Source organism: Molossus molossus, unplaced genomic scaffold, assembly GCF_014108415.1.
Source record: "Molossus molossus isolate mMolMol1 unplaced genomic scaffold, mMolMol1.p scaffold_m16_p_1, whole genome shotgun sequence".
NCBI lineage: Eukaryota > Metazoa > Chordata > Mammalia > Chiroptera > Molossidae > Molossus > Molossus molossus.
The window spans coordinates 176,280,563-176,307,057 of NW_023425344.1; the positions used below are offsets into that span (position 1 = coordinate 176,280,563).

Here is a 26,495-nt window from a genome sequence, read left to right on the forward strand (position 1 = left end):
ACTGTAGCTCTTTCACTATCAAGTCGTAAAATGAGGTATTTTCAGATTCCAAAGTAAAAATCTGTATGAATCATTTTAGTAAAAATATTCATAAAAATTATAAAGCAGCATACATGCATGTATTGTTTTATAGCATCTGGCTATTAAAGTTTAATTTAAAATGTGTATGAAAACATCGTATTTAGTACAATTCGTCCCTACTTTTTCTGTTTATCATAATTTGTTTGGAAACTGAATCATTTTACAGTTTTCCATATGCCTGTTGTGTTAATAAATTCTGAATACGCAAGAAAACTCTTTTCTAAACTCTGAACTTGGTTTCCAATGTAACATTATAATAGATTTCATACTAAGAACATAAATTTCCCTCTTAGGTTTTCCATTATACATCAACCCCAAGACTTAACCTAGGATAAGCATATGCGATTCAGTCAATATCTCTGTTGACTTTGCCCCGAAGCAGATAATTAATCTTTCCCACAGAAAGCTACCCTGGACAATTCGGTGGGACAAAATATCAAAATGTCTTGAAAACATGTTTAAAAGACTAATATGGGCATGAGTATGACAAAATGCACTCGAGCCCGGCCTTCAAAATTTCTAGTCCACTGTGAAAAACAGTTACCTTTAAACATGTGCTTCGGAGCCATCGACGTGGGAAGCCAGGTGACAAACTCCCCACGCCAAAACACTCTCCATTTTATCGAAATCACAACTTCTTTTGTCCCTTTACACTTTAATACAGTGAAATGACTGACTTCCCTGTACTCGTTCATATAAATTACCATGCCCATTCTTTAATCCCACAGAGATATGATTAAAGGAACAAAATCCTGCACAGATCAAATCCTTCAACATCGGCTAAGTGGGCGCAGCTACCCACAACATAGAGGTTTGTGCGTATTTTTTTTTACCCAGTGCATTGGCCTCAGAGGTTTTCTTTCTTGACCAAAACAACAACAACAAAACAAAACGAACCAAGAGGATAAAACTCCATGCCTTGCCCATTGCCACAACTATTCTCCTGCTCCAAACCCCAGGGTCTTCTCCCCCCTCCCCCCGCCCGGGCTCTGGTCCCTTCCTGCTATCTCCTTTGCCATAACTCAACCAACCCAACAGAACCAGTCAGTTTTAAATTTCAGTGGGGACCTCCGTGACCTGTTAATGAATCTACAGAGAGGAGAAAAACTCACAGTGTTGAGTTATGCTTGGTGTTGCTAGCTGACTTGGAGTCAGAAATGCTTGAAGCGTTAACGTAATTGCAAGAATGTGAAAAATGAAGCGCTGAGCTCCTGAGCAAAGTGAAAGGTCAAAGCGAGCCTCACACACAAGTCTTGGGAAGATAGCCTCATTAGACCGTTAAGGCTGCTTCTCCTTTCCCCCTCTTTTGTATAGTGTTTGGGGTGTTTTGTTTTTATTAAAAGATACATTTCCCCCTTTATGTCGCAACAATTCGGGGTGGTAGGCAGGGTGGACTCACAGAAAGCTTTCCAGATTTAACCACACCGAGAAGTCAGGCCGTCACCATGACACGGAAGGACAATTAAGCCATTGCATCGCAGATCCGTTGAATTTATGTACGTGTCATCTTGAAAATGCCTTATAGTTTAGTTGTCTTATATACAATCTAATGGTCCAATAAAATCCGTATATAAAGCCTCAAACAGATATGACTCACGAGTTCTTCCACAATGGGCCAACTGATAATATTTATTTCTGTGTCAGCTGCAACTTTCATAAACTTAGACGCTAATTTGGACCCATTCACAAGTTAATGGTGTTCTAGAAGGGACATTTTCCTAGACTCTCCTGGAATACCAGGGATGCAAAATCCATGGCTACAAACGTGAAGAGTGAAGGCACCTACCCTACATCAACCACCCTCTATTCAGTGGCATATAGGATTACGGCTCAAGCTGTTAAACTGTCCTCCACTTTGAAGACTGCCTAATACTTAAATACTGTGGCCATAAACAGAGTCATAATAGAGATGAAATAGACCTAGGAGATCAGACACCATCTAATGTAAAATATTAAAAAGTAAAATCTATACACTTTCTTGGCCCACAATCAGTAATGCATCTTCCTTTAAATTATCATTTTAGCCACAGAAGAGTCATCCCTATCAATATATAATTGCTCTCTGTACAATAGGTGAGTTTTAAATGGTAAAATTTACTCCAAATTATACCAGGCTTCCTTGCCATCTGCAGTTCATGTCCCCTTTGCCCTCTGATTACTCTAAGGTTTAGGACTTGTGACAAAATCACATGTCTGCTGAATAGAAACAAATAACTCTCCAAGAATTTCAAAATCCGTATTCCCAAGATAAGATTCTGTATACAAGTCGTGCAGGACTTCTGGAGCTAAAAAGAACAGATTTTTGCACCTCATGTGCTTGAAATGCATTCTTGCTTGATGATAAAGAACTCTTATAGTGGATATTACAAACAAAATACAGTGTTTGCAGTATAATTAGAACGACTGCACATAGCTGCAAGGAGCTTGGCCATTCTATTTATGCACACACAGAAGTGTAGATAACCAAATTTGTAAAAGAATTGGCAGAACTAATCAATTGTTAGTGTGATGCCTACTTAAAGACTAGACATCTCACTTGGATTTTTTTTTTTTAAGTAATGTAAGTTAAAGAGAGGAAATGCTACAGAGTCTCCCTAAATAGCAACCGACTATGCCCCCTAACCTGCCATCCTCCCTGTTTGCAGGGAGGCAGATGTACTGATGTCATAAATATCGAAGTTATTTTAGTCAGGCCTACTTTGCACAAGGAAAATGCTTGACCTTTTACCTTGCTCACTGCTGTTGTCTCCACTCTGGGAAGCATGACCCCCACTGGAGGGCCCTGGGGTGCCTGCTGAGTGGGTGGAGGTTGCATCATCGTGATCTCGCCAAGATGCAGGATTCTGATGTCAGGATTCCAAGAAATTTTTCCACAGTTACCATTTCAGCCATAAATGAGGAACCAAGAAGAGAGGTGCAGAGAGAGACAAAATGTGTACATATTAGTATTTGTGGAACTAGGCATCTATAGATGCCACGTTACAGTTTTTGTCTTTTCAGCAATAGGTACCAAAAAGATGCTCTAGAACCTCAATGAGGTCATGGTTACATCAGTAGATACACTGGCTAAAAACACATTGATATAGACATTTAAAATGGGTACATTTTTATTATACACAAATTATGCCTTAATAACTTGATTTTTAAAGTTGGGGGGCATACTTAAAAACCTAAAAGTCACTTTTCCTCTTGCCGTCTTAGTTAGGGCACACTCTTCCACAAAATAGGTCCCAATGCTCTTGGTTACTAAATACTTCAGGCCTGGTTGGTGTGGCTCAGTGGTTGAACGTCGACCCATGCACTAAATACGTCAGAACATTAACATCTACAAAACTCAGTGACTCCCTTAAACACACACACACACACCACAGACTGAAGAATGTATGACAGCTCTTTGCACCTTCCAAATGCATTGCCTTGGAACAGCCTGACCCAGCTCCCAGAATTGTCATCATCTGATTATGCAACCAACAGACACAGTGATATTAATCACTGGGCCAATACCTAATACATGATCAATTCTGCTTTAATGTGCACAGACAACACCCACAAAGTGAAACCACTGTGAACTGTCAGCCATCTAATAAACCGAACAGGACGTCACGTGAGCTCTACGGAAGCTTTCCGTGGACAGAGGTGCCTTTCCCTGGAAGAATGCTACTTGTTTCAAAGGCCACGCGAGGCAAACCGAGAGTTCCAGTTCACGCAACTTTGCCGAGTGTATTCTTCTCCTGTTCCTCCTCCCCTTTCCTGATCCTTCCCAATACCCTGCTGTTGCTTAAAGGAAAACAGGAATTCTAATGTACAGGAAGGACTTTATCAGCACCACATGAAGGCAGGCAAGAGATGGAATTTCCTCTGGCAGAAACAGGGAGTAGGAACCGCGTATGAAACACACCAGCCTGCAGGCCAGTGCTGGACACTTGTCACCTGTATACAGTGACTTCAACTAAGCCCACAGGCCTACTGGCAAGTAAATTCTTGGGCAGGGGGGGTGAATTCTTTGGGGGAAAAATATTCAAAAACAACATTAATCTCTCAAAGTATACTATTTCTTCTTACAAGAAAGGGTAAGGATTCAGACAGACCCGCATGCCTATAGGCAACAGGCAAGCATCTTGACCATCTGAAAGCAATCTTGCAGTGTTGTCATTATATCTAGTTTATCCAGAAAAAAAAATCAGTCTATCATTTTCCTCAACACCAACTCTATGATGTACATCTAGAGCATAAAATTTTCCCAAAATAAAATGTAAAACCAAGGTGAGACAAAAGAGAGAACTATTCTTATTTGGAACAATGATCAAAAACAAAACAAAAACAACAAAAAACATTTTTTCCCTCTGCAGGTCTGCTACAAACTGATTGTAAATTAATATTTAGCATTTCGGATAGAAGATGAAATGACTCAAGCCTCCATAGACGAACAGCATCCATATCAAATAATGCTACTGGCACTGCCATCAGGCATGCAGTTGATTCAAAATGAAAACCTCAAGCAAAACTTTTATGACTATAAATACAGCCCAGGTATGGCACAGGTATAGAACTCTTAAATTACAGACATGTTTTAGAAAGTTCTTAGAGAATGGAATTGCATAGGATAAAATGAAAACCAAGGATCTCCGCTTCCTGTATTAAGACAAAGTCATGCCTGCGATCTCTCTTTTCTATCTAAGTTAGAAACCACTCCAACAGTTTCAACCTAATGGCAAACAATATAGGGGCTCTTCAAGCTTTGCAGCCTCTTGGAGTCAGCTGTTTGCCGGACGGTAATCAGATAAAGAGTTAGAAGAACTACATAAAAAGAGAGAGAGACAGAGAGAGAGAGAGAGAGAGAAAGAGAGAACAATGGCATCTGTGAGTTTAGTCCTGCAACAACACTAGCTAGAGGCTTCTTGTAGAAAATGCAATAGCTGCAACACATTCACCTCAGCTAAACTTTTCAGTGTACACAGCAAGTGATGTTAATTTTATGCACTGCAGGCTTTTTATTAAGCCGGCTGCTATAAAAGCTCCTTACCCCTCATGAAAATTACAATAATTAACCACTAACACCTCAACTATGTTTTAAGGCAAATGTCATCCGATAGCTATTACATAACCCTTCAAATGAAGCTAGAGCGAAGCTTCGTTTGGGCACTGGAGTGATTTGGAGGGAGCACCCAGAAGGACTTCCTGCACCTGAAAATACTGGTTTGTCCCTATCAGTTAAACCTGCACTGAGTTGAAAGTCAGACCTCATTCATTTATAATTCAGTTTACTTCTTTCGATGGTTTTCTGGAGGAGGTGTTTTCTAAAGTAAAGGAGTAAAAAAAATAAGCCACATAAGCAAATATTACTTTAAGAGCAGCTGTTTCCTCCAAATGAACTGGGTCTTTGGTTTTCAGCCCAGACCTGAGATTGGCTCAAGTTCACTATCTACCCCCCATGCCCCTGTCTCTTCCCTCCTTTCTCTCTCAGATGTTTATTTCCATAGAATGTCTCAAGTATTATGATCTAGTTTGAGAGACTGACACAACCTAAGGTGTACCATGATATTCATCCAACTTGAGAAAAGGAAAGAAAGATAAATCCCTCTGGGGTTTCAAGGCTGAGGAGTCACCCCAAAGGTGTCTGTCCTAGGCTATACCACGGTGACTTGATCATATACCAGGAAAAATACTGATAATCTGGTCAATGAAAAAATGCTATCTCCTTGGTCATAAAAAATTATAACCTACATGGGCAGAAAAAATATAATCTATTGCCCATACCACTGGGTTTTTTTTCTTTTATTTTTCCTTTATTGATTTTTAGAGAGAGGAAGGGAGAGGGAGAGAGAGATAGAATCATGGATGAGAGAGAACATTGATTGGCTGCCTCCTGCATGCCCCCCACTGGGGCTCAGGCCCACAACCTGGGCGTGTGTCCTGACCAGGAATCCAACCAGCGACCTCTTGGTGCATAGGTCGATGCTCAATCACTGAGCCACACCAGCCGGACACCACCAATTTTTTCTTAAATTGAAGTATTTGTTTATATCACAACTCATCTTCTTTTCCCTCCTTAGATAGTTTCCAAGTTTACATCCTTCAGGAATAATGGTCTGGCTTTCTGCCAAATTATATGCAGAAGTTTAGTGAATCTTGAAACCAAAGTGGCAAATGAAAGCCCATATAACATAGGACATACGCAGAAAAAGAAAGCGAAATGTTCTCTGCGTCCATGCATGTGGGTGAGCATTCAGGTATATGCATTCCATAATGAATGTCCTGTTCTTCAGCCAAAAGTATTACAAAGACACCTGAGGGCAAGGAGTGAACACGCTTCTATCCCCAGTGGCTTTAATAATTGGGAGTCAAATAGGGTACTCCTCTTGCGTTCGAGAGCGGAGTTAACAGGAGAAAAGCAGTGAATCCTGAGTGGAGCAAAACAGAAAGAGATGGAAAATAGATACAAGAAGCTAGGTCTCCAGGGGCAGTATTTCCTGTTTGCTGGGCTACAGACGCACAGTTGATAATGCAAGTTGTAATTAATATAAAAGCAGGAGACAAGATGGGAGAGCTTGTAGGAGCAGGGCCACAGGAGATCCCCGGGCAGCTCTCCTCTGTTTCTCATTTACACACAGCTTTCCCTAGAAAACACTACTCTGCCAGTGTTTTCTCCCTTGAAAGTTTTAAAAAAAAAAAAAAATTGATTTAGAACCATCACTGAATTTTGCTAAATCTAGGAAGGAGCAGAGAGAGGACAGGCATCTCTGGGCAGAGGGAGCGAAACATAGGTGCCCCTCTTTTGTTGGGGTTGCAGATATGGTGGAAATTGTAATATGTGACACCATTATGGCATTTCTGTGGGGGACCTGCCTAGGGTACTCTTTAAGAAGTCCTGGGGAACTGGTGATATTCCCCTGATTAAATGATAGCACACAGTTCGTGGGTCTTCCAACCAAAGAGACAATGTGATAAATGTATGAAGGTTTCTAAATACATTCAAAACTGAGCGGGGAAGTACCATGTATTAGGCTTCGAGGAAGGGGGGGAAAGCCATACTACACACAGGTTTTATCTAAAATAATCTGAAACTCATCTCAGACCCTGAGTGAAAAGGTGAATCGATGGATGTGGTTGGGGAGAGAGCAGCAGGTTGGAAGGAAGACCCTGGGGAGCCACCTCTCACTGATCATGGAACTTATTTCCTTTATCTCTTTAAAATTAAGAAGTTAGGCAAGATAATGCCTTGACTCACTTTCACTTCTTATTTTTATTATTAAAAATAATGTAAAATAGCTCGGCTGGTGTGGCTCAGTGGTTGAGCATCGATCCATGCACGAAGAGGTTGAGGGTTCAATTCCTGGTTAGGACACATGCCCAGGTTGTGGGCCAAATCCCCAATGGGGGATGCAGGAGGCGGCCAATCAGTGTTCTCTCTCATTGATGTTTCTGCCCTTCTCTCCCCCTCCCTTCCTCTCTCTCTAAAAATCAATTAATAATAATAATAATAATAATGTAAAGTAGCATTTGATTTTCTAGAACCTACACAATTAAAACATGCAACATAAAGTCAAAAGTTATATATGAACTTGGAAAATACCATAAAGTAATTCAGAATATGTGCTCATAGGTGGAAAGCCGTGTAAATTTAAAGATATTTAAATCAGCAAATGGAGAGCACAAACAAATTTGACTTCATACGTTTAAACAACAAAGGCAAGATATGCTTGTATCGGTACCCATAATTAATACTGTGAACACATTTCCTATGACTTTACAGTGTTTTCACTCTTAATTGACATTATGCAAAAATGATTTAAAAAATAAAATGAAGACTCCTATCATAAAGTATTCAAGCCTACAAAACTTTAAAATGTTAATTGTATGGTTTGAAAAATGTTGGGATTTGCACTTGTTATTCTAAAGTTGACATAAGAACTCTGGAGAAGTACATTTGCTTTCAGAACATGGACTCAATCTTTAAAAACGTAAAGAAAGCCAGGTCTTTTCCCTTATCTTCCCGCTTCCACCCTGCTATTAAGCTTTGGAAATTAATGTGGGAGACCTCTCAGAGAAGTGGCAAACACTCCCTGCAAACAATTCCTCCATTTGAGGGAGCTACTTTGAGAGAAGATGGACATTTCTTGTATTGTTGGTGTAATGTCATATTATGTCTCCTATAATTTTGAATTGTGTTGAAATATTCTATAGGATGTGGAAAAAAGAAGAAAATGTATTCTGAAAAATATCACCATTTTAATCTGATAGTGAATGCCTGTGGTTGTCAAGTGCATCTTTGTTTAATTTCGTCTCATCACAGTCACACTGAAAACATACTCCAACTACACAACCTAAGCGATTTAAATAATATAATTATTCAAGATGGGAAATCGAGAGAAAAGCTATTAAGCACCAGAAACTGCGCAACAGTGCTCTGAGCCATGTCTCCTTGAGTGGGTGAACAAGGCTCAGAGGTAGAACTTTCTCAGAGCTGAATCCCAGAGGGCTTAGATAACACACCATAAGGCCTGGTCCTACACTAGAAAGAAGAAACTATCAAAAATAAATAAATCATTCCCATTATTAATATTATTACCAAATCCCATTATTTCCCTCTTGATATTCTAGAGATCAATCACTTAAACCTATCCCTCTCCTCGCTGCCTACTCCCCTATTCAGGTAATAAAAGAATGTATCTATAGACACTTGCCTGTATTCTGTCACGAAAAAGGTTCTGGGGATTCTCCGCTTTGACTTAACCCATCTACTAAAACTATAGCAACAGGAGTAAACTTGACATGTTCAGAGATACAAAAGAAAACAGCATCTCTTCAGTTAAATTATAGCTTTCAACATAAAAATTGAAATATTTTTTCTTTTATTAGTCATATTATCAGAGCCAGTCAATTGTAAGGCATTTGTCATCAACTGCTCATAAATACTGTTGTATTTTCTTTTTTATACTTAATTGATCCAAAAAATAAAATGTTGCTCCTTATGAACATTAATTAGGAATAATAATATAATTGTATGCTCTTCAGGCAAATAGAGCTTTTCTCAGAAAATTTATTTCAAAAAGTAAATTTCTTGGTCTACACTTGATCTAAAGATATGTAATATCTTTATATATAAATATAACAATACATTTCATTTGCCTGCACTAGAGATTTGACCTAAAATTATGTAAAGTAGATAATGTGAGTATTACCTATTATAAAAAATACAACCGACTAGGAAAAGCATGATCATTCCACAACATTTTCAAGTTGAAACTTTTTTTTAGAGAATTGGTTTCTTGACATGTTTATTTTAAACATGATAAATTTGAATGTCTGGGAAACTTAACATGAACTGCAGCTGGAAAATGGGACTCTATTCTTTTCACCATCATAGTTCTTTCTCCCCAATATTCCAAAGAACACTCTAGTAGCTGTTTCCTACCTATATCTATTACACTTTAAGAGTATAACATAAAATACATTATTATATTTAAAATACAAGCATTCATTATGAATTTATTAAGCAAAATAAAATTGTAGCCAGTGTTGCAAATGGTATTTTCTATTTAATTCCAAACTTCCTTTTGTCATTATGCCCATCTTGTAAGTATCAATAATAAATTAACAAATTTGGTATCTTTACTGAATCTAACATGGAAGGTAAGACATTATGGCTGTCTTCTTTTAATGCTTCTATGTTATAGCAGATTATGTATATAAAATTATGGAATGAAAAATCAGCATAACAACAGCCTGATTTACTAAGTAACAGTATATAAAACTCATTCTTAAAAGTCTGCCCCCAAAATCTTGCTTTCAAGATATTTATAATAATTACTTTTATTCACTTCTATTTTCAAACATTTTAATAAGAAAACTGAAAGCTATTCTGCTACCTAATAGTTTGCTCCTGTTGTTTCTCTGTCTGCTCTCCACTACACAGAATTACATACTTATTCTTTTCTCTCTTTCAGTCTCTCTTTGCCCGCTCCTTCCTTAAACACACACACACGCGCACGCACACACACACACACACACACACACACACACAATGTAGCTTGATACCACTTAATAAGGATAGAGGTGTATGTGTTTTGGGGGTGTCAAACAGCTGTCACAAACTGTCACCTCCACAAGAGAAACCTTGGCACACAACAAATTAAACTACACTTCTTTTTAGCTGTCATTATTCATAGCCAATAAGTTGAAATGTTCTCAGCATTTCATGTGCAAATAAAACCACGAGGAAGCACAGTAGATCAGAATAGTGGGCCAACAGATAAAACAGAGAAAACAACACATTCTCAGTCCTTCTGAAGTGGCTCATCATCACCCCTGCACCAGTGTGCACCAAATGAGATCCAGCCTGGGGCAATGTATTAAATATGCATATCAAAGCAAATGAAAAAAATAAACCTAGAGATTCAAATTGGACACATTTACATGCTGAAAATGTCCCACTAGGACCACTTTTCAGGTAGTGGTTCTGTGGCATTTTCCCTTTTTTGTGTGTGGGGGGGGTGGGCTGGAGGGAGGTCCTGCTTGCAGAAGAGGCTAAAGCAGGAGAATTCGCTTTGTAGGGGAAGCCTGGAAATGAATGCAATCAATACATCTATGGTACAAAAGTGTCAGAAATGGTGAAAACTCGCGAAGGTTTTCCCTCAACTTCTGCATAAAATTCAAGTCTGTGGCAAACCTCGCCATTTCCCACTCAGTGTGCTGGTGGAACAGATTATTGCTTCCTTTCAAAACAAATAGCAGGGGGCTAAAGTAAGAATGTTATAGTTCAGATCTCTAGGAAATAAACGGCTTTAAATTCTGATGCCCAATGAGGTGGCAAGCCCTCATGGGTTCAAAATAAATCAGTTGTCATATCTGCTTGATTGGGGGCCTGAGAGAGGAGCAACACATGTTACAGTTGATTCTTTTACCCGAAGGTGGCGATTGTTAAGTTTTGAAAGCATTATCCTCTTAGGTACAACTTCCTCCGTTAGTGTAATTTAAATATTGCAACAGTTCCATAAATTGGCCTTGTCTATCAGCCAACACTCTAAACAATCTAGTTTATCTTATCTCTTTTATATAAACATCAGCATGTTCCAGTTCTATATATCCACTTGAAAAGGAGCTGCCAAGAAACTGCTGTAGAAAACCAAGTAGTTGAGACCCCAAGAAATGTCACAGGGAAAGCTCTTTGGCCGCAGACATCTATGAACCTCTCGTTCTACAAACCAGGTAAGTAGACTCCTTCTCATTCCCCCAGTAACGTAAAATGTGTATGAATTTAGAAACAGAAAGCAATGAAAGATGAAAACAAATATACAAAATAGAGAACAACAACACATATCTCCATGGTGGTATCATGCCTCGTGGACCACGACCACACATCTCAGGGCTACAGATCAGCAAATCAACTTCCCACAGCTGCTGCTGCACCCTTTCCATTCCAGTTAATAAACTCAATATACAAAAGAGCTCCTGAAGGGTTCCCCCATTGTGATGAGAAAAGCCAAGGGTCCAGAGAGTCACAGGAGCTTTCAACACCACAGTAGTTACACTGTCTGAGAACTAGACATCCGGGACCGAGATTTTCTTTTCTTTTCCCTTTTAAACTTTTGTCCCTAGACTGTCTGACCATACGACACAAAGGCTGAAAATTAAAATCTATAACTGCGTATTTTCAAAACTTTTGGTGGTGGGATGGGGGGATGGAGAACCTCACAGAAGGTTTATTCTTAAGGCATCTCAACTCATCCCTCTTAACACACTGGAATGGTGGCGGAGGTGCTTCAAGCTTCAATGCCTGTTTAACTCCACAGAGTGCTAAATTAATATTTCAGCCAGCAAGTTATTAGACTATAGCCTGTATCATTTAGGTTGTGAGTTCAATTGAATGCAATCTATAGACAACCAAGCTTGAGTTCCTATAAATACACTGCTGTTCACACCCACTCTTTAACCTCCCTACTCTTGCCTTTCCTACCAGCTGCAATCCTTTTTCTCTTTGCTTCTTTTACAATTTTCAGTCTCACTACATATGCTTTTTTTTTTTTTTTTAAATAAAAGCATCAGACTTACTAGATCAGTTCCAAAATAGGATTAAAAACAGAGAGAATAGAAAGAAATCTCCCTTCCTGGCCTGACATCCACAGTTGCTCCTTACTACACTCTCTGTCCTCATTCACCAACTGTTAAAGTGTTAAAATTCAACCACTAACCTATGGTTACTCAATCACAATTCCCTTCAGCTTTCCGCAATACATTGTTAATTATTGTTTCATCAAGGTTACTGTCTTTTATTATGAAGATGCTTCAGGCATTTGGCAATGAGTCCATATTCTGACAATAAGTTTCTATAGAGCAAAAGCTCTGAGAATTGTAAAGTGTTCACTCCTTCTTTTATTTCTAATGCAATGCAAGAGTGCCAATAATTCTCAGGATTGTCATCTCTGAGAGAGACTGTGAAATCAGCCCCCCTCCCTATTTCTCTCTTTCCCTTCAGTCCTCTCTCTCCTGTCCTGTCCGGATAGCTGCTAGCTGTCTTGCCTCTCTCTCTCCCTGCTGCACTGATTTCACAGAGCTGAGAAGCAGAAAAGGCAGCGGCCACCATATCAAACAGACAATTTGCTAACACTCAAGTCACCAAATCCAGGAAACTTTACACATTAAGAACACAAATCACTCTATCAACTCCCTGGTTTTTTTTTGTTTTTGTTTTTGATTCTCAACATAAATAAGGAGGGGATCCAAGAAAAAGGGAAACAAAGAGGAAGAGTATGGCAGAGGTACTAAGAAAGGGAGAAGACCCCCAAAGAGAACAAATAATTTAAAAAAAAAAGCTAAGTCAGTGGAGCTAGATGTTACTACAAGTTAAAGAAAAGAAAAAAAAAATGCTTTGCCCAGCGGCCTTCAAAGAATGCCAAAGGCTCACAGACTTACATGGTCAGCAAGATTTGTGGAGGAGCCTGAAAGTTCTTCGTGATCTGACTTGGAGCTGCCGTCTCTTTCGTCAATGACGAGGTCGATGGGCATTTTCCCCTTCAAACAGCTAATGTACCGGTGGCAGAAGTTATCACACAGTTCGTGGACCTAGAAGGAGGGTCATGATGGAGGGTTCAGCTGTTGTTGTTGTTATTATTTTGTTTCATTGTTAAAGGGGAAAATATCATATTGCAAGGTTACATTTGGAAAGAGCAACAGTGCGATGTCTTCCAAACTACATTTAATTAATGGGTATAATAGTAGAAGTCGAGGAAACAATAGAGCAATTGTTGCAGCAGATATTATTCTCCAGAGACTTCCCTGAGCAACAAGTTACAATGAATAGAGAAGAAACAGAACTGGAAATAACTGGGTACAGACTGGGAGTCCAGGGAGGAAAATCCGATTTGATGATAACATCAAAATGTTAGAACGCTGGAACTGGGGACAACATTAGCATTTGCGATTCAATAAGCTAGGAGGTTTGCTTGTTTCCAGGGAAAAGTGATTGAGCTGCAGAGCAATGTAAAGACACCCCAGTGAGGATGATTCCCTCTGCTTGCACCTAATGCACGCTCAGGGCTGAGGGTAAGCTGAGCTAATAGAGACGCAAGCAAGCTGAATGTCCAGTAACACAAATGGTTTGCTGCATTTCAAAATAATCCTGAATGCCTAGGGAAATAAAAGGAGGGGGCAGGCTACTTTAAAAGGCAGGGCTGTCCTAATTCACCCATCCTCTGAGCCCCTGGGTTGAAGAGCAATTTGAAGCAAGGACTTGGTAACTTGGTGTTGCTCAAAATCTCCAGGTCCTCAATCCCTCAGACTGGAAGTTTGTTATAAAACATCCCAACTCAGCTAGGAGAGGGAAATCTACATCAGGGCCGGGAGTGTCATTTCCTGCTTACCTTTTCTAACTCCAAAAGATGAAACCTTAGTACTTGTATTGCTTGTATCATCTGCAAGAAAAGTTTAGAGCGTGGAGTTAAGACTGTGTGACTTGGGGGTGGGGTGGTGAAGGAATTGGGCTGGGGAGAAGAAACAGGCAAGTGGCCAGGCAAAACCCACCCTTGAAGAAATCCTCAGAAAAATCAAGCGATTAGCTCTGCCTCACTGGCCACGAGGTAGGAATCTGACTCAACCTGAGCCGAAGCATTTAGTATCTATGCCCTGGATGCTCAGTAAGCTTTTTGTAAGCACGCCTTTCCTAGGGCCAGGCCTTCCTTCTCTGCCTGAGCCCTCTTCCCCCGTCCCCTCCCTCGACCTCAGGCCAAATTAAAAAAAAAAAAAAAAAAAGTCGCTTCTCTAGAGAGAGAAAGCTTTTTAGAACAGCACACCCAGCGAAATCCGTCCTTACTAAAGAAGGAAATACTCAAGATGAATGGTGAGGCAGGGCCTTTGAAAGCGGATTTAAGTACTTTTAATATTGAAATCTTGCAAATTAGCAAAAGAATCGCACCTAAAAGTGGCCTGCGCTGGCCTGCCCCTCACTCCCCCACCTCCCCGCCCGCCCTCCGCTGCGCCTCACTTCCATCGGGTTAGCTGCCCCGGGCTCCACCACCGGCCCCGGCCAACAGAGGAAATAACTCACTTCTCGCAGCCTCACTCCCGGGCCGAGACCTGGGACTGTCCCCTGCTCGAGCGCTCGGCGCTGCGTCCCCGCTGGCTGCCTCCCCGGGCTCGGCTCCGCCGGACGTCCATCCCGCCCCCCACTGCCAGCGCCCGGTGGGGGCTCTAAGCTAGTCCCTTCCTCCCTGTCCCACCCGGGCTTTAGAGAAAGGCTTTGCTCGAACTCCCCGGGGTTCCGGGAGAAAGTGGGTGCTTCTGGGCAAGGGAGGGGATCCAGGCTGGGGAAAGACAAGAAACAGTGAAGCCTTACCAAATTGTCCAGCTCTGGATTTGAGGAAAAAAGTGGCTTTTCGGCGCGAACCTATAAGAAGCAGGGAAAATCAGCATGAATTACTACTCCATTTGAAAGAAACCACCACCACCACCCTGTCACCGACTAATCTGTAGTGTGTGTGAGTGGGGATGGTGGAGGGACAGTGGCAGAGAAGAGGAGAGGGGCATTGGTGAAATACATGAAGCAAACTAGTGCCTTCAATTAGTGGGGTCGGCTGGAAAAGATTCAGGGCCTTCTGGTCCTGGCCCCATTAAGGGGTCCCCGGGACAGCTGAACTGTAGCCGGCCACTCGGGCCCGCGCTCTGGGTTCCGAGCACTCCCTTATCCTGTCGTCCAAGGAACCGTGGCTCTCAGCCTCCCTCGTCTCCGCGCCTGGCGCGGACGCCGGGAGAGGCGCCCAGCTTCCTTCCCTCCCGGGCACTTTTGGGTCCCTAACAGCCCCTGTCCCCAATTCTTGTTCAAGTAGCTACAGGCGGGGGAAAAGGCCAAGCCCCAGATTAGGAGCAGGTCAATTTTAATTCGAGGGTCGAGCCCCTGTATTCCTGGCTGGGGGGAAAAACAAACACCCATATTTATCTCCGCTTCCAATTTGCCTCCAGGCTCAGGGATGGGGAGGAGGCGCAGAGAGCGGACTGGGCCGGAGGAACAGATCGGGTGTCCCTGCCTTTTCCTCCTCTTTCATGTAATGCTAGGAGGGGAGGGGAGGGGGGCGATGGGGCTGCAGAAGGGTGAGTGGGTCAAGAAGGTTGGACCTGCTTGGCGAAGACCGCGATGTCCTCGTTGAAGGAGTCGGAGGAGCAGACGTCTCCGCCAGCCACTCCGGGTTCCCGGGGAGTGCAGGTCGCCAGCTCGCACTTCTCAAAGACCAGAGCTAACAGAGGAAACAACGGGTGCCTAACGGGCAGCGCCACGCAGAGACACACACACGGAGACGGGGTGCAAAGGGGAAGGAGCAAGAACTGTAATCAACAAGTTTGGAGGGTTCCGATTCCGTCTTTAACACAACAGGCACGCATCACACTTTACAACCTTTCTCCAGCTAGCCGAGCCTGGGCCAGAAAGAGAAAGGAAAACCGGCCTGGCTCATTCCCTCAGCTCAGGAGTCCCTCAGATCTGTTGGGAGAAGCCCCTGGCCCCTTCAGCCGGCCAAGTAAAAGGAGCCTCAGTTGGAACGTAATGAAACGTCCAAGAAGCTCAGGCAGCCTGGGGCCTGGAGTGGATCCAGACCCACTCCCCACGCTACAGAGGCCGCTGAACCAACCCCTGAGACCCAGCCCTGACCTCCCAAGGAAGGAACACTCTGTGAAATTAAAAAATGGCCTTAACTCCACATTTTAGCGGGCATTTCAGAGGAGGCCGAAGCTTTCGCCTTCATACACAACCGAGGTTATATTTCCTAAATCGGTGAGAGGGCTCTTCTCTCCCCTCCAGCCCCTTGCTTTATAAACTACTTTGCTCTACTTCTAGTAAAGCCCGGGTGTGGGGGGCCAAAATAATAGGAATCCTAAACGCCGAAGAGCTTCCTTCCAAAGACACATTTCTCCAGCAGGCAAAAATAAATAAATCGAGTGTTAAAACTTGGTAGTGTGCGTGTGCGTTTGCCCTTTGTGTTCCTCTGGGCGGTTTAGCTACACTTCGGGATGCTTTGGGCCTCTGGCTTCAGGCTCAATTGCTGTTGACGGACTGTCTGTCCCCTCCCCTCGGCATCCCGGAGCCTTTCCCACCTACCCTCAGCTGGAAGAGCCCGAGTGGTACGCGTTTGGACCTTGCAGCTCCACTCCTCCCTCAGTGCTCTGAGAATATAAAATAATTTCCAGCCATCTCCCTCACTCCCCCCAGGAGAGCGGCTCTGTGCAAGCTGCAGTCCCTTCCACCCGGCTGCACTTCAAGTTCTGCCCCCTTTATTTACAGAGAATTAAGAAGTGGGTGATTAGGACTTCCTGGCCGACAGAAGCAGCCCTGATCCCAGCTCAAGCTGCATTTAGTGACTCCCAGACTCTCGGTAGGAAACAGGAGAAAAAAAGTTGTTTCTCATCGGCAGGAAACTTTCTCCTTCGTCAAGGCCTCTGTTAGGGGGCCTGGAAGGACCAGCCCTTCGTCCTTTGGCCAGGAATCCCGTCCTTGGGGAGAAGGCCCTGGCAATATTCTGAAGACTCAGTCATTTCGGGCTGTGGGGTCCAGAGTGACAGGGGCCATGGGGGTGGAGGGAGCCATACCTTCTGGGGACTTACACTGAAGGGGCAGAATAACAGGCTCCCTGCACTGTCCTTTCTTAAGGCAAGAGATACCCCCTTCTCCAAGCAGAAGTAACTCCCCACTTAGTCGTCCACCCCCTCACCCCCCCCCCAGACAAACAAGCGCTCACACTCACACACACTATGCCAGGTCGTGGGGGGTGGGGTAGGGAGGTTACCCATAGATCGCGTCCTTGTCCCGTTTCAAGGCGTCGTTGACAGCGGATCCCATGCTGGCCGGCATGACATTGGGGTGCGGGGCGTGCGCGCCGTAGTGCTGCGTGGCGTGGAGCGGCGGCCCGTGGTTCAGGTGGTGAACCGGTGGGATCGGCCGCGGCGCGTGAGGGTCTCCGTACATGGAAGCAGGCACCCCTACTCCGTCCATCCCGCCGTAATGGGGTAGCTCATCGTACTGTCAGAGTTCGGCAAAGGGGAGGGGACGCAGGAGGTGAGAGAGAGCGAGGAAAGCCGAGGGGAAATAGAAAAAGAAGCAAGGAAAGAAGTAGGAAAGGGATAGAGGTGCGAGAGGGAGAACGACGAAGAGAAGATGAGAGAGGAGGAGGGAGTCGGGAAGAGAGAGAGAGAGAGAGAGAGAGAGAGAGAGAGAGAGAGAGAGAGAGAGGAGAATAAAATAAAAATAAAAACAAAGTCAGAAAGGAGAAAAGTACTGAGCACGAGTTGAACACACAGAAAGCAAACCAGCCGAAACAACGGAGTTGAAAGTTGGGGAAAATGTTTTTAAAATTTAAAATGAAGAAGTCGGAATCATGAACAGCGTTTAGAGCAAGGAGAGGGGGGCAGTGAGGCCGGGGACAGAGGGGGCGCCGGGAGGTCCCGCTCGGGCCGGAGGCAGCAGAACCGTAGCGAGCCAACCGAGGGAGAAGTGGAGTTAGTGTGAGGAGGAAGCCCCGGATCCCACCCCTAACCCCCCTTCGCCTCCTCCAGAGGATCCAATAAATCAAAAGGCGAAATGAAACAAAATAAAGAGAAGAAAAACGCTAATAATCAGGACGAGAACGCCGAGGACGAGGGAAGACTGGGGCCAGTGCCTCCCCGGGGGCAGGGAGCAGAGGGTGGGGGTGGGGGGAATAACGTGAAAGTTACCAGAAACATTATTTAGCAGCTGATTCCCTGCGTCCTTGTCAATTTCAGAGACAAAACAAGCAGCCCAGGCTAGTCTAGGCGGCGGCGCAGCGGCTGCGGCAGCGCGGCCCCAGCGGCGGCCCCGGCGGCGGCGGCTCCTACGCAGCCGGTGCCCGCCCCGAGCCGCGGGAGCAGCGGCGGCAGCGGCGCAGCAGCGGCAGCGGCGGCAGCAGGAGAACCGGGGGAATCGCGCTGCTGGGGTAAAAGCTGGAGCGAGGCGAAAGCGTGTAACAATTGCACTCGCACACACACACCACTCACACGCACTCGCCGCCCGCCCGCTCGCACAGCGCTGGAACACGCGCGCCCAGACACGCACACACGCACGCACACACACTCGCACACACGCAGAGGCACGGGGGGGAAAAGAAGCCGATGAATAATTTTGCTGCTATTTTTTTAAATACTGGCCGCCATCATCAAGCAGCGAGCAGCAGCAGCAGCGTTGAAGGGAGAGGAAGCATTGGGACAGGCCCCTCTTAGGAGAGGATTTATATCTAGGTAAGTGTTGGAGATTTAAACCTACCCTTTGCGCCATCAGTCTGCGCTCCAATAAACTCCTGGATGTGTCGTATATTTAATATCCCAGTCCGGATAAGAAAGTGATCTAGGCTGAAGATTCCTTTTTTTTTTTTTTTTTGTCCAAACCAAGGAGACTTCTCCCAATTCTCCAATATGTTATTTTTTTAGGGAAGAAGAAGGAAAAAAAAGCCCAGGCAAGACAACGAAGAGTTTTTTTTTTTTCTGTGATATTTCTTCTTTTTCTCTTTTTTCCTCTTCTTTCTCCTCCTCCTGATCTTCCTCCTCCACCTCCTCCTCCTCCCCCCTCCCCTCCTCCTCCTCCTCGGTCCTCCTTTCCCCCTCTTTTTCTTCTCTTCCCCTCAGTTGGAAAAAAAAAAAAAAAAAGAAAAGAAAAAGAAGAAAAAGAAGAAAAAAAAAATTGTCAAGCCCCCGAACTGAAGGCTACGAGCGGCCCGTCAGCAGCCCACATGTAACCGAACTGTCGTGTTTCATGGCTTTTTGCCACTCCAGCTGTCAATCAAAGCCCGGAATGTCAAGGTAGTGAATGAATGATGGTTGATGATGATGAAGAGGAGGAATCTTTCAGACCCGTTTTTTTTTCTTCCAGTAAAACTCCGAGAGGGGTTTCTGCTTCTTGAATTTTTCCTCCCCCCTCCCCCCCTCTTTTAGCTTTGCCCCCGCGGTATCTATAATATGATCCCCTCTCTTTAAAGTATCGGTCAAAGAAAGCAGGGGGAAAAAATCAAGAAAAAAAAAAGAATAGTTTGCAAAAATTGTACTTCCTCCCCCCCTTTCCTGGTAGGTATTTTGTCTCTCCCTCTCTCTCTTTCTCGCTCGCTCGCTCTCACTCGCGCTCGCTCTCTCGCGCTCGCTCTCTCTCGCTCTCTTTCTCTCTGGGAGATGAGTGAGTGTCAGTAGGTGTTGGCAGGTTGGCTGCTGCCTGGCTTATAGAAGAGCCTCAGTTTGGCGGCGCGGGTCGGCGGCGGGAGAACGAAATGACGGAACCCGGAAGTCGTGGTGGCCATAGCCCGTCGTACGGCGGAGACACATCCCGGGAGTGGGGAGCGGGAGCGAGGAGGAGCGCGCCGCGCCGAGACTCTGATATGCAGCGAGTGCGATCGGACTGCCCCGACTGGGGGGGGGGCTGGGGGGGGCGGGGGGGCGGGAGGGGGAGGGGAGGCAAGAGCAGAGCAAACCCGAGCAAATCAGCAAGCCAGCTACTCCGCGGAGACGGCGGGGGGTGGGAAGGTGGGGGGAGAGGAGAGGAGAGAGAGAGACGGAGAGAGAGACGGAGAGAGAGAGAGAACGCGCGCGCGCGCGCGCGCGCGCGAGCGAGGAAAAAGGGAGAGAGGGGGAGAGAGAGAGAGAGAGAATGAAGAGGACAGGGAGAGCGCAGAGAGGAAAACTGCAGAAAACCACAGGGAAAGTACGGTACAGCCTCAGATCTTTTAATTTTTTAAAAAAAGAAACTTACTTCTAGTTTATTTTCCCATCACTCCGGCCTCGTGCCTAACGGGGTCGTGTTGGGGACGTTTGGCATGGCGCTCTTGCTTTTGTTCCTTTTAATTCCGCGGGTCCCTACTCTTCTGCCAGCCGATAACTGCGCCCCGAAGGCTTTCTACTGATACCCAGGGGCAGCAGGCTCTGCAGGCGGTACCACCGCCGGACTTGAGTTTTTTGTTTGTTTGTTTTCTTTTCTTTTCTTTTAAGTGGTACTTTCTTCCCTGAGCAGATCCAGGACCCTTGTCAGCATTCATTTTTTTTTTCCAGGACGAGAAGAAATCTGCTTAACTCAGGGAGCACTCCCTCCAAGCGCTGCGGACAAGGGCCACCCTGGAGAGCCTTTGGGGGCCGCGGCGGAATCGGGTGGGAGGAAATGGGGAGGGAGTCGTTTGGGTATTTGATGTCTGATTTCGCCACGGGGTGTGTGTGTGTGTGTGAGTGTGTGTGTGCGCGCGCGCGCCTCCGAACTGCATCTTACTTACAGCTGGGAAGCAAGGGAAGGAGAAAGAGAGAGGCTGTCAAGCGAGGAGGATTGGTCGGCACTCCCCGCCCAGCTTTGTTGTGGTCACCCGGGGCGCTGAGGCTTCCGCGCGGTAACGCCGACTAATGGCTGTGTTAATTAGACTGGGCAGTTTCGCGGGATGGGGAAGATAGGGTCGAGTCGGAACGAACTTTTCTAAAAAGGAATCGGAGAGTGCAGGAGAGGCAAGGTAACTATGCCACGGCGTTTGTATAGAAAGTAGTTCTGGCCAGTGTCTCGCCCAATCGCTGGCTGGAGCTGCAACCAGCCTCACCTCCGCGCCGCGGATTTCCCGGCGGCCGCGCGTCAATCACCCGGAGCCTGAGCTGGGGGCGGAGCTACGGTCACCCAGCGCGCGCAACACAGCATACCCCGCCGCCCCCTTGGCTCCCGGCAGCCCAGCAGCTTGGCCTTGCACTCGGAGCGAGCCCTCTGCCCAACTCCTCGCTCTCGCCTGCGTTTAGGGTTCCCCTCCCAGAGAATCGAAAACAGACTGTTCCTCAACAGCCGCCTCCGTCCAACTTTGAACCCATTCTGGAGAGTAGAAAGTAGTATATCCACCGCGCGACTTTGACCCGACTTCCTGGGGGATGGGAAGGGAGTTTCGCAGTGAGAATAAAGTAGTGTGTGTGTGTGTGTGTGTGTGTGTGTGTGTGAGAGAGAGAGAGAGAGAGAGAGAATGAATGAATGAGAGAAGGGCGGATGGGCTTTTTACATTATTTCTTTGGGGGGGGGGTCCCCTTTCCACCTTCTCTGCTTCACTGTAAGCTTCTTTCGGGCTTAAATAGCAGCCTGCAGACTCGAAATGGAGTCGGAGAAATTTGGCCCGGTTTTAATAGGGCTGGGGAATGAGCTCCGGAGGTCAATAAAGCCCTCCAAAAATGATGAATGATTGAGCACCTGTGATGATGATAGTGATTACCAGAGCAATTAAACAGTTTGATTAAATGAGCCATCATAACAATGATGTCTGCGGGAAATCGGCCCTCACATATAAAGATAGTGCGGAAGGCCTGGCAGAAGCGAGGGTAGTGCGACGCTAGGGAGCAGGGCTTCGGACCGCGAGGTGTTTGCTAGGGTTGCCTGGAAAAGGGACGGCCGGGCGCGTGGAGCTTCGGGAGGGAGAATTTAGCCCAGGTTTCCAGCCACACTTTTGCCCGGCTTCAAGCCTGCAAAAGCCTACGGGTGTGAAACCTCCAGGCTGGGGGAAGGGTTCTTCCCCCTCCACCTCATTTTATTTTTCCTAGAAGAAACTCCAAGATTAAATGCATCCTTATTTGTTGCAGAGTTGCTCGTCGACATATAAGAAAAGGTGAGTAACAGTAAAGAAGACACAAAAGAAAAGAAAAAGTTAGCTTCCAGACTTGTATTTCAAGCGACAGTGAGGCGAATTCAGTTTAGCCGGGGCGGGAAGGATGAGAACGGAAAAAACCGATCTGGCCTCGCTGCCGAGCGTTTTGACTTTACAGACAGGTCTTGATATTGGTGGATCCAAGTTTCCCGTGCAGCGCCTCTGAGAAGTTTATACTACGTTTTCCCATTTTTATTCTTTTAATTTTTTTCAATTTTGCGTATTTATTATCGCCGGTGGGATTGTTGTTGTTTTAAATGTCTGTACAGTAAGCGCCAATTACTTCTGTTTTTAAAAAGAAACTCAATTTCCTTGATGAACAGTCCTGTAAAGATCAACTTCGAACTGAAACTCTGTATCGCAGAGTTTAAAGATTAAAAGTTGCTGCCTTCTTCTTTTACCACCTCTTTTTTTTTTCTCATAGTGATACAGTGGAGTTAGCATCCCTACAGCTTCTATTTAGAAAAACTACACTTGTATTTCCTTTTATACCTGTTTTCTTCTGAAGCACTGCATCCGAGTAAAAACAATTCAGACGACATATGAGTTCTATATTTTCAAACAGTTGTTAAGCTAATAATGAGTTGATTATTCCATGATGATTTTGGGTTTTACAAAAGAAAAATGTTTAAATTTATTTTCATGTGTTTTCATCCTTTGGGCGATGCAGAAGGCGTTTTAACCTGGGAACTCCTTCTCTCTCTCTCTCTCCTCTCTCTCTCTCTCTCTCTCTCTGATATTCGGTAACTTCTTTTCCATTTTATTGAATACATTAAAGCAAACAACAGGGACAATCTGGTTTCATTCACGTAGGAGGGAGAGAGAAAAAGGACATTTTAAGATACTGTTAAAGAAAAGAAAAAAAAAACCTTTAACTCCAAAGACTTTAGTTAAGGAGTGTGAAGGTGTTAAAAGTAACGACCCACTGGAGGGAAATCTTTGGCATTTAAAAATTCACCAATTGCTTAAGGGGAGAACCCAAAATTTCTTGCAATTTAAAGAAATTTCACTTACCTAGTTGCATGTCACTTATGAAACTATTAGTTTAAAATAGCATCACAGTGCTCTTGATTACACACAAGATAAAGTTTTAGGTGATTCCGAGTATGGGTTCTTGTCAATCTGATTAATTCAAAGGACTTTTAATCACTAACTTGCTGATGTTCTATAAAACATTTAAGAACTTCCTGGTCTCCCCCCCCCCACTCTCAATTTTGCAGTCCATAGAAGCGATTGCAAAGCAGTAGGGTGCAAATACTTTCTGATTTCTAGCCTGATAATATCTTGCTGATGCTCCATTCTCAGCCTCTGCACCCTCACACAGGCTGCGATGCTCATCTGCTCTCCAACATTTGGGAAGAAGGAAAAGTAGGTAGGTGGGGCAGGCCTTGGAGACGGGCTTGAGATGGAGGTTGAAGGAGGTGGCACACACCTCCGTCAACAGTCAGCTCCTTTCGCCCAGGCTGGAAATGGTTTTAACAGGCGGTAAAATTTCATCTTGCGGTGTCAAATTGGGGTCATTTTGGGGTTAGAGTTCTCAGTGTCCAAGAGGAGCTGTCCAGCTGCGTGGGGACTCATTAACTGCAAAAGATCTGTTTCAGTAAAAACAATTCAAAGACAATCAGAAGGCTAAAGACCCTCTACAAATCGCATTTTACAAGTGCCCCAGAACAAATATGGATGCTGAAACCTATTTCTTCAGAATCCCAAATGGGCTACTTAGCTCCGGAGTGGGGGTTGGGGCACTGCATAAAAAAGAGGTGAAAGGGAGGGGACCTGATAGGGTGGGGGTGAGTGGGAGGGGAAATCTGGCCTCTCAAATTTAAGAGTCTGTTTTTAATCACCTCTTTCTTATTGAAGCATCCCCAAGACTTTTGAGGACTGCTTCCTTTCTATTTTTCCTTTTTCTGTTGTTCTCACCGTGGAATGCCATTATAGATAAGAGTCAAGATTTTAAAAGAATAATTGAATCCCACTGTAGTTACTTAATTTAAAGGACATTGGCTTTATGGGGAGTATTTAATTTGAAATGAGTTTCATGAACCTAGAGTCTATTTTTAGATAAATTTGTCCACCTTCCTTAAGCCTGTGTGCCTGTTTCTTTTCACCTTTTTTTTTTTTTTTCTAGAAAGTTATAGGTCCTCAGCACAGATAACTCCAAATTCCTCATAACTGTGGGGTCCAGAGCGTTAGTTGATTTGTGTATGAAAATCACTGGGTTTAAATCCTTTTTGTCTTCTTACAACAGTTAGAACAATTGATGCCTTGCTAGAGGAACAAACAAATCCAAACTTAATCTTATTTGTAACTTTAGTTAATGTTTTGAATTGAAGTATTTTGGGTTAATCAGATTTGGGGGGGCTATATACGGTTAATTTTTATTTCTGGAGGCTCTGTCTGCTGGTTTAGAAGAAAGATATTTATTACTTTGATTCAGAAATTTTCTTCAGGTAAAAGGCAAGTGCAATTTAAAATGAGAAGCGAGGTGTGTGAGATGCCAGGGGTTCTAGAATTAAACCAAGTCAATACTTCAAAGTATTAGTTGAAATAAGTTTCATTTCTTGCATTACTGACGTAAGCAAGTAAAAAGAATAAAAATGTTTTATTCTTCCTCTCTCCTTTCTCTCTCTTTCCTCCACCTCTGTCATTAGGTCTTCTCTTCATTTGCTTCACTGTCCTTTGGGTTCTGTGTGTAACAGTGAATTTTTGTTGTCTAGTTCTTCTCTCTAAGTTTCCCAGAGTATTTATAAATTGTTGTAAGGAGTCTGATTGCATCCCTGCAGAAGTAGCCTGAGCCGGCACTGCTGGGACAAAGGCCGAGGGGCTGTCTTCTGTTCCAGACCTGCTGACTGACAGTTGGAATTTTTGATATATATTTTATTTGGCGTTTCCAATAACGTGTTTGTCTCTCCCTCCCCACCCCCTTGAAGCCATCTATTTAAAAACATCTCTTCTCTAGAAACCTCAGCTCATCCTTGTGAACTGTTTTTGACCTTCCCAGCAGTGTAACCAGCAGCTCAGAAAACTGAACTAGGAAGAATTCGACTTCCTTACCTGTTAACTTTGCCCCCTCTCTTCCTAATTTGTATCAAGAAAGGGAAGGGTACCTTATGGGGTTTTTGTTATTTGTTTTGGTCCTTTCGCCACTTAGGCTTTTTACCATATATCCCTCATTCCCACTTAATAGCATTAGAGCACCCCACAGTTTATCGTCCTAAATAAGATGAGTGAAATAATTGCACTTTCTTTCCTTTTCCTCTCTCTCATTTCTTATTTCTCCAAATTTTAGCTGTTTCACCATCTCACAGACGGCAAGTATTTCAATAAATAGCCCTCTAGCGCTATCTGGCGGGGCTCCAAACGCGACGCGACGCGCGCTCGCTCTCCAAGTCTGTGGCTCCTTCCCGCGCTCTCTGCTGTCCTGTCTCCCTCTTCTTCTGTTCCTCTGGTCTCCTGCTCTCTGGATCCCGTCCCCCTTTCCTCCTCCTGCTGTCTCCTCTCCATCCTCCACCCGCACTTCCAGCGCCCACGGCCGGGAGCGACGGGGTCAGGGCTGATAGCCGAGGAACTGGGGGATGCTCTGTAGGGCGCCCACCTTCACCCAGCTTGGGTCAGACACGTCCTTTGCCTTTGATTAGCACCTCAGTGTTGCTGAACGTGTTGTTTAAGTCTCAGCTGGCGGTGGTTTGGAGGGGCTTAAAACTGTATTTGTGAAGTTTGGAGGAAAGAAATCAGATATCGGATACCCGGCTAGTGGAGCCCAGCTAAGTTTTAGGTCAAGAGGCCGAGTCTCAGTGCGAGTCTGAGGAAGGGTTGGGGCTTCACAGGGATGGGACTAGCACCTCTAGGTGCCCGACCTTAGGGTGAGAGCTCCAGGGGGCGCCTGCTTCCCCACGCCCCCTGCTCCTGCCCCGTGGGATCCTTACATCACAATGGACTGCTCGAGTTTTTGTCCCGGGCCTGTCCAGAATTTTTCTTTCTAAATATGAACTAGCTTTATCTTCCCTCCTTCTCCCACCCCAACCACCACTAACACATCAAATTTGGAGAGGAGTGGAGAAAAGTGAGAGTAGGAAATCTCACTGGAAATCCCACCGGGTAAAGAGGAGAAAACCAACAGTCAGGGACCAGAACGCACCTTGTAAGGATGCGGTACTCACCAGCATCTATGCTCCTTCCTCGCAGAGATTTTTCTTTCTTATTTGTGGCTTAAAACACATACACACAACACTAGCTTGGAAACCCTTCAGAGCATGTGGGGAGCAGTTAGGGGGATGGAGCAAAGGA

At 44.7% G+C, this 26,495-nt stretch overlaps 1 protein-coding gene across 10 annotated transcripts in view; it reads right to left on the reverse strand.

Annotated features, from left to right (window-relative positions):
* MEIS2 (Meis homeobox 2) overlaps positions 1 to 20,365 on the reverse strand; it is a 207,189-nt gene extending 186,824 nt beyond the window's left edge. For 4 of the 10 annotated variants that reach the window (XM_036266357.1, XM_036266396.1, XM_036266339.1 and 1 more), the window contains exons 1-7: positions 18,839 to 19,953; positions 17,349 to 17,581; positions 15,688 to 15,829; positions 14,912 to 14,962; positions 13,941 to 13,991; positions 12,994 to 13,143; positions 2,810 to 2,924 (exon numbers count right to left, since the gene is read on the reverse strand). In XM_036266357.1, coding sequence (XP_036122250.1) covers positions 2,810 to 2,924; positions 12,994 to 13,143; positions 13,941 to 13,991; positions 14,912 to 14,962; positions 15,688 to 15,829; positions 17,349 to 17,581; positions 18,839 to 18,850 — 754 coding nt within the window. In that variant the 5' untranslated portion in view covers positions 18,851 to 19,953. Of the gene's footprint in view, positions 1 to 2,809; positions 2,925 to 12,993; positions 13,144 to 13,940; positions 13,992 to 14,911; positions 14,963 to 15,687; positions 15,830 to 17,348; positions 17,582 to 18,273; positions 18,781 to 18,838; positions 19,954 to 20,308 lie in introns of those variants that run through there. The other 6 variants (XM_036266348.1, XM_036266385.1, XM_036266404.1 and 3 more) reach the window with 4 other exon arrangements.
* Positions 20,366 to 26,495: the final 6,130 nt, after the last annotated feature.